Source organism: Petaurus breviceps, unplaced genomic scaffold (assembly GCF_028583685.1).
Source record: "Petaurus breviceps papuanus isolate PSGF00001 unplaced genomic scaffold, PetGlider_PUasm1.0 173, whole genome shotgun sequence".
Classification (NCBI taxonomy): Eukaryota; Metazoa; Chordata; class Mammalia; order Diprotodontia; family Petauridae; genus Petaurus; species Petaurus breviceps.
This window is the reverse complement of record NW_027185759.1, coordinates 10,585,684-10,598,389: the sequence shown is the minus strand read 5'-3', so window position 1 is coordinate 10,598,389 and position 12,706 is coordinate 10,585,684. Positions and strand designations below refer to the sequence as shown.

Genomic DNA, 12,706 nt, shown 5'->3' with positions numbered 1-12,706 from the left:
GTTCAGGGACCCCTTATGTGAGGCCCTGCTCCCCGCCTCTCCGGGCACACATGAGGCAGCAGCAGGGCTGAAGGTCAGGCCCAATGACACCTGCCAAGCCCATCCACTTTTGAGTGGACAATGGTCATAAACAGGAAGCCTGGACAAAGCAACATGCCCACTCGCACCCACTACTTTGAGAAAAGTCTAAAACTGGCTTTTTTGTGTTAGGCTTCTTCCAACTCTTGAGGCTCCTTAGCCTAGGAAAGCATGGTCTGGAATCAGTAAACTAAAAATGAATCTGTTCCATTAGCCTCTTTTCTCTATTTCAGGAAACAAAGCAACAGTCAAATAGCAAATAAGCCTTAAGGTAAGTAAGTGGGCTTCTGAGACTGGCCTTTCAAGGTACGAGGTGAGGAAGGAGATACTTTGGGGCACTCGTTGCTCCCTAATCCCTGAGCAGTTAAATACATTTCAGGAGAAGGCTCATGGGCAAATCCCAGCACTCGAGCCAGCCTCCCTCACAGGCTGTGCGCTCCTGGGAATATTCTAATGTTCCACCAGATGAGCACAGTCGGGGGCCTTTGGAGACCCCTCCCCAAGGGCAGCTCTCGGGGGCCTGGACTGCCTTTTGCTTTACTTTGTGTCTCCAGGGAAAGTACAGGACCCGGCAAACAGAAGGTGTTTAATGTGCTCGATGACATAAAGTCTATAAGAGACAAGGACAGGCTGCACTCTGTGAAAAGAGCTGTAACCCTAGGTCTGTCTAGTGAGCCCATGCTCACACAACATCAGAGAGACTGGTGGGTAGCAAAGAGTACCAGACTCCAAGCCCACCTCTTTATCAGCTGGGTGATGCTAGACAAGTCTGTGTGCTTCTGCCGATTCGCAAGACTTGTTCACACAGCTGATTCTCAGGAGACCCTCTACTTGTCAGAGTACTGGATTCCAATCAGCTCAGAGGTCTGTGACTTAATCCACATCTGTCCTCCCTCCAGTGATGGGGCACATTCCTCTCTACCCTCCCCTCAGTGATTTCCTAAGTTACTGTGGTCAAAACATGTCCCTAGGGGAGGCCAGGTGGCACAGCAAATAAGAGCACCTGCTCCAGTGTCAGGATGACCTGGGGATCGAATCTGGGCTCAAACACTTAGCACCCACCCAGAAACACCTGGCCATGTAACCTTGAGCAAGTTACTTAACCCCAATTGCTTAGGGGCAGCCAGGTGGCTCAGCGAGTAAGAGCACCAGCTCCAGTGTTGGGATGACCTGGGGATCAAATCTGGGCTCAGATACTTAGCACCACATCCAGAAATAACTGGCTGTGTAACCTTGAGCAAGTTACTTAACCCCGATTGCTTTAAAAAAAAAAATGTCCCCAACCTGGTGGTTAGGTGGCTGAAGCCATTCTTCCCAAAGCAGATATGGGTAATGAGGACACTAAGCCTGTCCTTGAAGCCTTTCAAGCTGAAAAGGCCAGGGTACTGATTCTGCTAACATTGCCTTCAAGGGACCAAGGTCCCCTGAGCAGGTCAATTCCTGATAACAACAATTAAAGACACAAAACCCCAACTAAATGACAAATGGAAAACCATTAGGAAAAATGAGGGGCTTTTATCTGGAAAGGAAGAGGCTGAAACTATAATAACTTAGAAAAGATGGAAATCAGTATTTAAATTGAAAGTATCATTGAAAATATTAACGTCTTCTTTCCTTCCTTACAGGGTCTAGAATGATTGTAGTTTCACCTTGTCAGCTCTAAGGGCTTTTAAATCCCAGGAAGATGAGATCTACTACATGGGTTAAAAGAGAACCCAGAGAGAAGAGGCACTTTACTAGATGGGAGCCCACACCTCTGCTTCCTCCTCTCAAGCCTCTCTGGGACACACTGTCAGGCCTGAACACACCAGCCATCTCCTTCCTTTGGGGACATGGGCAAGGCTTCTTCAGTTTTCTAATTCCAGACTTCATCTCTCCAAGGTGTCTGCATTCTTCCCAAGATATACCATCTAAAGGTGCTGCAATATGCAGTACAAGCCTTTGGAACAGTGATCAGCTAGTTTTCTACAATGACTGAAATTCTACAAATGACTGTGTGGATATGCAGATGAGAGGGGGTTAACTTAGACCCCCGGCAGCATGAGGAGAATCAGCAGATCCTGGCTCACAAAGTTCAAAGTGGGCATGAATCTTCTCTCTGAGACCAAAAAAAGCAAAATGGAGAAGAAACATTAGCAGTCTCCAAACAGCAAGAGCAGAAATGAATTTTTCCCAAGTTGAAAAGCAACTTCAAGCGTTGTTTAACTTAACCCTTTTTGTCCCCAGTCCTATAATCTGAAGAGTGTTTTTGTTAATTGATGTTTTGCAGGTTAGTAGTCCATAGTATGGATTAGTGCCTTTTGATATTTTGAAAGAAGAAATGTTAATTAACACTATATAATTTAGAAACCTTTCTGTCTCCAAGAATTTCATACGGGCTTCTGCATGTGGACAAACTCATTCCTTAGCTGGCAGATCACGTACAGCCATTACGGCCAAAAAAAGGTCTGCACTGTTGCCATCAAGACAGATTGTTTTAGTCTACTGTCATTAACCTAAAATTTTTAAAGTTTGGTCCTTTGCCAGAGAGGACACAATATCACTCATGTTAACTTTTCAACATGTTTCAAAAAAACACTCCCCAAAATGCTGTTAAAAACATGGAAACCCTCCATGATCCTTAGAAATGCTAACATCATTACAGCAAGTGACCCCAAGTAGCCCCCAAAGTCAGTGCTGAGGCTTCAGTCAGCAGGCCAGGGTGGAGTCAGTACTGAAAGGCAGAGGGCAGAGGAGGAAGCCTGACCTTCCCATCTCAGAGTCCTGTTTGTGAAGCAGTGAAGCAGCAAGGATGCAGGCTCTTACCTGTCCACATTCCCCAGTATCTGAGGGTGCCAAAGGAGACCACGACCCATTCAGACCAGAAGGCACTCTTTTTCACAAGATGTAGTCATTTTGTACAAGAGGATTTCTTTGAAGGATTAAAATCTTGGTTTTTAAGTTATGAGAATTATATATGGGTATGTCTCAGGAAAAGCACACACATGTTAATCAGCCATCTTCATAAAGGAAGGAGATAAACTACAGCAAATCTAAAAAACTTCTACCATTTCAAAAGCTGTACCAAATAGCCACTCAAGAGATTGGCTTTAGTTTAGTGAAGAGTCAGAAACACAGAGGTGGCTGGAAAAGGGTCATTAATATGTACAACCACGTGATTTTTTTTCAACAATACTGGGCCTCAACTCAATCACATGATGTGACTGGAAATGTACACAAGAAAAAAAAAGGCTTTTACCATCATGTTAATAACTCCTAGAATCTCAGAAAATGAGAAAAATGTTTGTTTGATATAGCAAATTTTGAGTTTGGCAATCTGTGGCTGTGTAACCCATCCACTTTGATGTTTTACAGAGAAATGAAAACATCTACTGAGAAAGTTTTTCTAAATATTGTGTTTTCACAGCAATTACATCTTTCAATTTGCCTTTAAAACATTCCAAACATACCCACGACACTTTTTTCCTTATGACTCATTCTGGACCTCTCATTTCTTCTGTGAAATCATTTGAAGGCCACTCACCTCTTTCTAAAAGCCCATCAGCTCACAAGGAGACTGATGATAGAGGATTAGGGTTTATCCAGAGGACCCAAGAACACCTCCCTCACTTCTCAAAGGGGTGTGTTAATTTACGGTCCAAGTGAAAAGAACCAACAGCCTGTAAATTGAAGAACCTCTTAAGGATCCCATTTCACGTCACTTTTCCAGCATAAAGACACAGGCTCCAAAGAAGCCCATCATTTAGAGTCCTAAAGGCAGAAGGATGTGCCTAGAATTCTGGCCCAGTGAAAATGGTTTCATCTTTCAGGCCACGACCTCCAAAAGAGAGCAGTCCCCACCTCCATTCTCATAAGGGACCTCTCCCTGATCACGAAAAGGATCTCACACACAACTTCCTTCTCACAGGGCCCACATGACTCGCACAGCCTCTCCACACACCCAATCAAACCACCTCCCTAGTGCCCTTGGCTGCCATGGCCCTCAGTGAAATGGTGGCTGTGGCCACAAAGTTCTCTCGGGCCGCTCTCACATTCCGGCCCATGTCTCCTTTCCTTGGCACATACAAACATCAACTTGCTAGAGAGAGCAGTAATGACACATCTCAGTATTAAATGCCCACACTGACCAGTTAATGCAAACTGTACAAAATCAAGGCTATAAAGCAAAGGCATAAAGAACTTGCTTCACCTCTTGTCGGTTTGAAATTTTTTAAAATACAATTTATTTCCTTGAAGCCCCCTTTTGTTTGTGTAAATGGGAGCAAGAACATAAGTAAACCCAAAGATTAACCCCAGGACGTTTACACTCCTTGGAATTTTTCAATGTATCTTGTTTAATAACAATTTTTTAGTCATTACTCTAAAGCGGAATGGGGGAAAGAAGGTTAGATCATCATAGAACTGTAAATGATTGCTCAATATACTAAGCAACAAGCCTGAATAAAAACGAGAGGATCACAGTCTGAGGCTCCCTGCCCCAACCCTTTCATGTTACAGATAAAAAAAGAGAGGCCCATAGGCTTTGAAGCCAGGTCCTCCGCCAGTCCATGACCAGGCTGCATCCCAGAGCCCAACACACTGCTCTGTCCCTTGGCAGGGTCTCTGCCATGAAGACTGGGTCTCTGCTGGGGAATTCCGCCCATGTGAAATGGAATCAGCTTAGCCAACATTCCATCCTGAGGAAATAGAGCTTTTCTGGGGAGACACCAAGCACCAAGGCCACAGTTTCAGAAAGCAAGCTGGGAAGGACACTGCAGGCCGAGTGATGGGGTCGATGATGAAGAAGGTTCCTCATTTAATGGGATCCTCAATGATCACAGAACCTCATAAATAATCAGCATGAAGCCAATGGCAGAACCAGACTTCACAAATGGTTCTTGTTCCACGGTATGTCATATTTAGGTTAAGAACCAGGACCCCTGGGAGGCAGCCAGCCACCTGCCCCTTCCCAGTCTTACTGTCATCCACTTGGCACATTCACTACTGACCCACTGGAAGAAGACAGCTCACACCCTGCCATCAGAAGGAGGAACCTCTCCCTCCAGGCTAGGTGAGCAAAAAGTGAGGCTGGACTGTTTTACTGTTCTTACATCCATTACAATGAGGGAGTCCTTAACTGCATGTGGAACCACAAGGCTCTCCAGGCACACCCCAGCTCCAGCATCTCAGCTCTTGGGAATGAGCCGGATCCTGAGAGTCTGTCTGTCAGTCTGGTCACAGATCTAAGTCTCCAGAGGGTATCAGTAACTGAAGAATGCTCCAATGACACTTGAAACAAACATCTTCCTAAAGTGACACTCTCCCCTGGCATCCCTTCAATCCTCATCATCAGCAGAACTGTCAGCATTGGCCGGGTCTGAGTCTTCATCCTCAGAAAGGCTCTGGCCTTCACCCTCCTCCAGTTCCTCCCGAGCTAAGAGCTGCTTAAAGACTTCAAATTCCTCCCAAGATGAGTGGGCTGTCTTGGCTAAAAACTCAGCTTCTGAGACTCTCAAAACCGAATTCAGAGAAGGATTGCAGATCTGGGTCTGGCCCTTTTTGTCGGGGGTCTGGTAAAGGCCCAGGCGCTCCAAGAAGATGTGCCTCTGTTTGATCTTGGTCATTGGGTACTGGAAGTATTTGGCCTTCACCAAGTCCCGCTGCTTTATTCCCATCCTAAAATACGCGTACTGTAAGGAATAACACAAACACATTGAGGAATCCCAGAAGCAGAACAGGAACCACCGTCCACCTCCATCACTCCCCACTCCAATCGCTGCATTCAAATTAATACCCAAGGGGAGGCCCCTCTCAGAGTGGCCACAGCACAGGTGATGCACAGAGCTCTGCCACAGATCAGAAACAAAGGAGACAAGAGGAGAAAGAACCCAGTGATGACAGACGAGGACAGAGCCCAGAAGTGGGGCCTGACACAGTGGGCGCCAACTCCCTCTCCATTCAGGAGCCCATCCCAGGGCCTAGACAATCACACCTGAAGAAACAGAGTGGACAAAGGAAGGGAGACCGAGAATGCAGAGGAGTGAAGAGGCCACGAGTGGCTCCTCAGACGTGCCTCAGGAAATCTGTCCTGGCTCTGGGGGGCTTCTCCTTCCTTCAATTACATTAGGCTCAAACAGATTCCTCAACAGGGTCCTGAGAAGGCCCCAAGCCAGAGCAGCCTTGTTCACATCATGCCAAGCCATGCAAGCTGGGCATCCCAGACAGTGGCAGCGGGTGAACACCCCTCCTGCATGCCTTATTTTCTTTCCAGGTAGAGAGTCCCTGAAGAAGTCACAGACAATCCCAAGCATTAGGTCACCATCAGGTCATACCAATGACTGATCCACCAAGGGGTAGTGTTAATCCTATTCATTCAGGGTTGATTTAACTACCACTGTGATAAGAACAATCCTGAACACCAAACTCACATTCCTACACAAATTTCAGTTTGTACACAAAGCCCTGACTTCACCCAAAGCCCGAGGTGGCCAACACAGGTACACGGGGCTGGCTCAGCAGGTGGGCAGTGGAGCCTGAAGCCCCATCCTGGTCCACAAGCCACCAGGGTGGCCGCCAGGACCCAGTCCCAGGCTTTCAGCTCGTGTGGGACCCTCCTTCCTCTAAACCACAGGTTCTAGCCCAGGCTTGATCCAGGGAAAGACAAGGAAAGGACCTAGGGCCCACTCCTCTCCTTAAGTTCTGCAGAGGGACACCAACACTCAAGACACTCTCCAGTAGACCTTTGGTGACCATAACTTCAGCCTTCACTTGAGGTGAGGCCCTACAACCCTGAAGAGCTGCCCATTTTTTCCTTTATTATCTCTTTAAAAAGATGAAAAACTTGCCTGGCTCTCAGATTCAAAGCACATGGTTGGAGCCCTGCCCCCCCTCAACCCCCCAACAGAGGCTCCACCCCTTCACCCACTCTCTTTCACCTGGAATTTATACTCCAAGGCACTGGGGTCCTCCTGAAGAACTCTGGGGCAGCTGTGCAAAATCTCTGTCACCTGCTGACCCGTAAAAAGGCATCTGTCCTTCAGAATGGAGATGAGGCCATCAATATGCTGCTGGCTCATGGTGAACAGGTCTGGACAGCAGTGAGTCATGTGCTGCAAATTCCCTGTGAAACACAGGAGAGGAAGGAGGATGACCACACAGGTCCTGCTTCACACAAAAAACAACGAGCAAGGCTCATGTGAATACAGGCAGTGCCCAAATTACAGACATGCTGTATTCCCCAAGTGCACACACTGAGCTGCAAAGCCTTTTTCCAAAAGAATAATGCTGTGCATCACGCTGGTCGTATGCCCATCTATACCACCGAGCCAAACTCTACTGACAGACCCTCAGAACATCACCACAGGTGCCAGTTTCACGGGCAAAATGTGGGATGGCAGGAGCTGTCACCCTCATCTACACTGCAGGAAGCCCCTGCTGGTGGCTTCTATGACCCCAGGCAGGCCTCCAGCAGGACATGGAATTGAAGGGGCTGAAGCTGCAGGGACTGAGAAGGATTGGGGGAAGACACAGAAGAACCCCTGGGGGAGGGTGGAATGGTCACAGCCAAGGTGAACACAGAAGTTTCTCCACCCTAGCAGGCTCCCCCACTTAGTCCCTTTCTTTTCTTTGGAAGTCCAAGGAATCAGACCGCTAACTCTCCTTTCCATGGAGGATGAGAGAGTAAGGAAGACCTTCTCAGGGTGGGGGTGAGGAGATGGGACAGGGGCAGAAGATGCTGCCCCAAGACCAGCGCTGGAGCTGAGGAGGATGACAAGAGAGAGGCCTTGACAATTTGCCCAGCCTCCCTCCCACTACCAGGCCTATCATGGCCAGTCTCAGTGTCTTACCAACTCTTCCTATCCTGTGAGATGAGAAATGAGGACTCTGCCAGGGCAGGGCCTAGGCAGCAATTGACAGAAGAGAAAAAAAGAGGAAAGAAGTCCCAAGAAGGATCAGGGAGGAGGGACGCTCCAGCTTTTGGCCTACAGATGAGCTGAGGATCTCTTGCCTATGGGTCAGAGGCCACAAAGGTCCCTCCCCTTCAGCATCTCCTTCCCTCCTGGTGTTCGTTCCCCCTCAGCACTTATCCTCCTGTCCCATCTGGGGCCCTTCCTCAGCCCTCCCCCACAGAGATGGCATCTCTGACACTGAAGACTCTGTCCTCCAAACACAAAAGCTCACCATTTAAGACACAACCTGGCTCCCGCTCGTCTGTCTTATTTCATAGGACTCCCTTCCACGCCTTCCCCATCCCAGCTGAAGGAGCCTGGATCGAGGATCCCCAAGCCCCACCCCCTCCCTACATCTTGAAGACTCCTTGGTGTCCCTAGAAGCACCAATCGGACACCACTTCATCCCCAAGGCCCTTCCAGCTGGTCGCGCTCTCTTCCTCTCATATCACTCTGTATTTACTTATCTGTCAACATGCTGTATCCCCTGTAGAATGTAAGCTCCATGAGGGTAGAAGTGTCTTGTTTCTGTCTCTGTATTCCCAGAGGCTAGCACAGTGCCTTTGAGGGACTAAATAAATACTTTTTATTTGAGTTGAAAAGATAACACTGGCCTCCTCCACTGATTTTTGAACTGACATTTAAAGCCACGTTGTACATATGTTTTACTGGACATCATTAACCAGACCTCAAACCCTTAACATGAGGCCAAAAACATGACAAATGATACTGAGTTCCACTCCATTGGCCCCATCCCGCAGGCCATCAGCGGAAGAGCCAGGGATGGGCCTCTGCCACATAGGAACAAGCTCTTCTTGCCCAAGGGCAACAGGATGCAGGAGCAGCCTACAGCCATTAATAATGACAATAAAGCTCATTTATGTGGCACCGCTAAGCACATTATAATTATTATCTCATTTGACCCTCCTCACAACAAGCCTGGGAAGGAGGCATTATTATCTCCATTCCTCATACAGATGAAGAAACTGAGGCTGACAGAAGTTAAGTGACTTGCCCAGGGTCACAAAGTGAGTGTCTAAGGCTAGATCTGAACCGAGGTCTTTAACTCCAGGCCCAGCATTCTCCCTCCTGGACCACGGAGCTTCCCAGGAAAACACTGTTTCTCAAAGGTGTCCTTGGTCAATGTTAGCGACCCCCTTCTCTTGGCTCTCAGGAGGCGTCCAGGAGCCCAGGATTCCCAGAACCTACCACCTGACAGGGGCTAGGGGAGAGTGTCCAAGATGCCCACCAGTTTCTGCCACTCCAAAGCACCCCAAAAGGAGGCACCTGGGAAAACATGCACCCTCTTTAGCTGGGCATAACACAGGAGAAGCTGGCACACTGCGCGATCATCTCTCTGAACAAGGCAGTCAGTGTCTTGCTAAAAGTCTGAGGTATCTACTCCAGGAACCTGTGCATCATGCCCACGATGTCTCCCTGAGATGTGCTGAGGTAACATCAACCAGGAAAAGGAACCCACCAGGCTGGTCTGCTTTCTGTTCATCTTTCTGGTCAATGCTCTTGGCCAAGATTGCTATGAAATGGGATCATTTCCATAAATACCACCTAACACGGTTACAATTCAAGAGATGACGTCTGGGAGGCATCCTTGGCAATGGAAGTCAGGAGACTGGGCCGAATTCCAGTTCTCCCACTTACTCCCTGATGAGCCTGCGCTCATCCCCTCACCTCAGCCCTCGGCTTCCTCTGTAAAATCCATCCTGTCCCCACCAGCCCAAGCTTCCCCTTGTCCCTTCTCTCCTTTGAGGCAAGTTTTGCGGGCAAAGACCATCACTGCCGGCTTCATTGACGCGGCACCCAGAAGAGGGCCCGTGCCAAGCAGCCCCTTGTCAAACATCTGTCCAACAGAGCACAGACTCAGGCCGTCTGGTATGACCTCCTCATTCTACAAGTGAAAAAACTAAGGCCCAGGCCCCAGGGTCAACCCTCTTCCCTCTAGCGCCCACCAGCTCCCCAAGGCCCTGAATGGTCCTGTTCCCACGGGAGTCTCTTACACCGCTTTCGGGACTAACAAAGAATAGCCTCTAGAAGAAGCTAAGCTGGGCTACGGAAGGCAGAAGAGCAGGGAGGAGAGGAGAAGGAGAGAGGAAGGCGAGGGGACCCCGCAGTACCTCCCCCGAGCCCCAGTCGCCGCAGGTGGTCCGCCCGCTGCTTTAGCTGCTGGCCGCTCAGCTGCAGGATGCCGGGGTTCCTCTGCAGGACCTGACATACTGGCCCGGGCTCCAAGCCCAGCAGCAGGAGCTCCGAGACCACGGCCAGCAGTTGGCCCGGCCGGAGCCCGGCGCGCAGCCCAAGCAGCGCCTTCGTGCGGGACTCGCTGAAGCCCAGGCTCTCCAGGCTCTCCAGGGGGGCGGCTCCCCCGCGCTCCGCAGCCGACAAGGGCGGCCCGCAGCTGCGGCCCGGAGGAGCTGCGGCCAGCCCCCGGGCACAAGGCTCCAGGGCGCCGCCCAGCAGGCACGGCGGGGCGGCCGCGGGGACCCCGGGCCAGGGGGCCAACCTGCGCCACCGGAACACCTAGGAGGACAGAGAACAGGGAGTCAGGGGGCGGGGACCGCGCAGCTGGGGGGCGATGACGTCACCCGAGGTCCGCCTCCCACCGGCATTCTAAAGTGGAATTACGCTGTGCGTGTTAAGCAGGCGCCCGGGCTACCCACCAGGCCCCTAACGTGGGGGTGGGCTGCGCCTAGGTATACGTGTATGTACGTGGCGCCGAATGAGTGCCTTCAGCCCAACACGGGAGAGGGGTGCAGTCTAGGGAAGGGCCTGGCTTCAACCCCCCTACTTTACAGATGATGAAACTGGGGCCCATGGAGCATACGCCCGGGAATTGGGGGAGGGGCGTCCGGGGCTCAGGCCTCCCCTTCCTCAGCTGAAAAATCAGGGAGAGCTGCCACCACCTCTAGACATCGCCCCCGTCCCAGCCGGCCACGCGTCCACGTGGGACGGCTCAGAACGGCGCAGCCGCACTGTCTCACGCCACGCCCCCCACACCGCCACGCAGGCGCACTTCAACTCCCCGAGCAGGGCGGGGCCCGGAGAGAAAAGGGAGCCGCGCAGCTGCACTGCAGTACCCCGGGAGGGGGGGGGGGAAGGGGAAGAAAAGCCGACTGCGCAGCCGCATTCCCGCATTCCAGGGCACTCAAGCTCCCAAGCTGGAGAAGGTTAAAAAAAAAAAGGGGGGGGGGGAGTCGCGCAGCCGTAGTCCGGCATTCATACAGCCGGCTCGTGGCCGCGCAGCCGCAAGCGCACTCCCAACCTGGCGCCCTGGCCTGGGCGACAGGGAAGCCTGTTCTGGGGTCTACGGACCCAGGCTCGACTGCCAGCCCAGGCACTCCCGCGCTAGGCAGCTTCGGGACAGCACCTCCCTCCTGGCACCCAAGTTTCCCATCCAGGCTAGGTAGTGCTCGGCGGAGGAGGCACCAACCTGCCTGTAGCTGGCCGCCATGACGCCGGGAGTCCTGGGAGCCCAGGGCTGCCGGCTTCCTTCCGGTCCGTCGGGTTTCTCGGCCTCCCCCAGAAACCACTGCTCGGCTCCAACGTTCCCCTCTTCCCGCCCACATCCGGGGAATAAGGTGTGAAGAAGAGCCCAGGCGGGATTGGTGGCTAGTTCTATGACGTCAGCGCTGGAGGGGCCGGGAGGAAGCCGAGGAGAACCCCGGGAGGGCAGGCTTTGACTAGGGCTTCCTTTTGCCAGCATCAGCGGAAGCAGGAGGGCGTCTGCCCTGGACAAGCTTACGCTCCCGTGCGCGCCCCCCGGGGGGCTGCAGATGACTGGCCACCCTCTCACCTTCTGAGCATGTTTGTGTTCCCAGCACCAGAGTACAGGAAGCCCTCAGTGAAGGCTCTGGCTAAGCCAAGGGCCCGGGAACAAATCTGGCCTGCGACCCACAGGCTTTACTGTCTACTACGGGAAAACTTCAGTTTGTAGACTACACAAAGACAGCCCTAGATTGACGTGAAATAACACCAGAAAGGCAGGTTGGGGCTGATGCGGTGCTTGGGCTCGATGTGAGTCTGTAACATCACACCCCCTTCCCCCCTTCCAGCCCCCGGCCTCCGAGCATTAACTCCGCCCACGAACTGTCCACCTGCGGATCCTTCACTGAACCATCTGGAAACATTTTAGCTTAGGCACATGTGGTCTCCCCTTAGTATAACGGCCAGCTGGACCCATCAGTCCTTTAAGGCACTATCTATAGGTTAACTCCTTAGCCAATTAGACACATACCGAGGCGGTTCCCAACATCCATCTTGTCAAACATGACACTGATGGGTGGCAGACTGGGCACTTCTCAGTCAGCCCTTGGCCGCTTGCTGACTTAGTGACGTTTCCAGCCTAAAACCACACCTCCCTGTAGCCCCCACCTTGGGCTATTTCCCAGTGAATTATGGGCAATACGCCTGCACAGTTGACATTAAAAGTGCATGTTCTTTTAAACACTGGCCCCACCTTAACTCCTCCCTAATCCCACCCTTACTCACATAGTTAGCATAATCGACATCTGACTTATTGCCTAGACTCCTTAAAAACTATGCCAATGTCTTCTTTAAGTTTGCAGGTTCCCTAAGAACTCCTGCCCCCTGTAAAGCCTAACAATAAACTTTTACAATCCTGACTCCAAGACTGCTTGGGCCTACTGAATTCTTTCCAGACTGAATCGCAGGGATTCTGGTCATTG

General features: G+C 51.1%; 2 protein-coding genes across 2 annotated transcripts in view; one reads left to right on the top strand and one right to left on the bottom strand.

Moving 5' to 3' along the window:
- Positions 1-2,194, top strand: part of SNED1 (sushi, nidogen and EGF like domains 1) — a 91,884-nt gene extending 89,690 nt beyond the window's left edge. The window contains exons 32-33 of the mRNA XM_069083390.1: positions 312-349; positions 1,704-2,194. Of these exons, the coding sequence (XP_068939491.1) occupies positions 312-348 (37 nt within the window). The 3' untranslated portion in view covers position 349; positions 1,704-2,194. The remainder of the gene's footprint in view (positions 1-311; positions 350-1,703) is intronic.
- Positions 2,195-4,277: 2,083 nt separating this feature from the next.
- On the bottom strand, positions 4,278-11,487 carry MTERF4 (mitochondrial transcription termination factor 4). The gene is made up of 4 exons (XM_069083389.1): positions 11,452-11,487; positions 10,139-10,541; positions 6,993-7,177; positions 4,278-5,747 (listed from the first exon to the last, which is right to left on the bottom strand). The coding sequence occupies exons 1-4, from the start codon at positions 11,470-11,472 to the stop codon at positions 5,394-5,396; spliced, it is 963 nt and encodes a 320-aa protein (XP_068939490.1). The 5' UTR covers positions 11,473-11,487; the 3' UTR covers positions 4,278-5,393.
- Between the last annotated feature and the right edge of the window lie 1,219 nt (positions 11,488-12,706).

What these genes read in the sequence shown, in the direction of transcription:
- MTERF4 (XM_069083389.1), bottom strand. Translation starts at nt 11,472, where the DNA reads ATGGCGGCCAGCTACAGGCAG. An exon ending in TGGCGGCCAGCTACAGGCAG is followed by an intron (nt 10,542 to 11,451) that starts GTTGGTGCCTCC and finishes CTGTCCTCCTAG; the next exon opens with GTGTTCCGGTGGCGCAGGTT. An exon ending in CCTTGGAGTATAAATTCCAG is followed by an intron (nt 5,748 to 6,992) that starts GTGAAAGAGAGT and finishes TATTCCTTACAG; the next exon opens with TACGCGTATTTTAGGATGGG.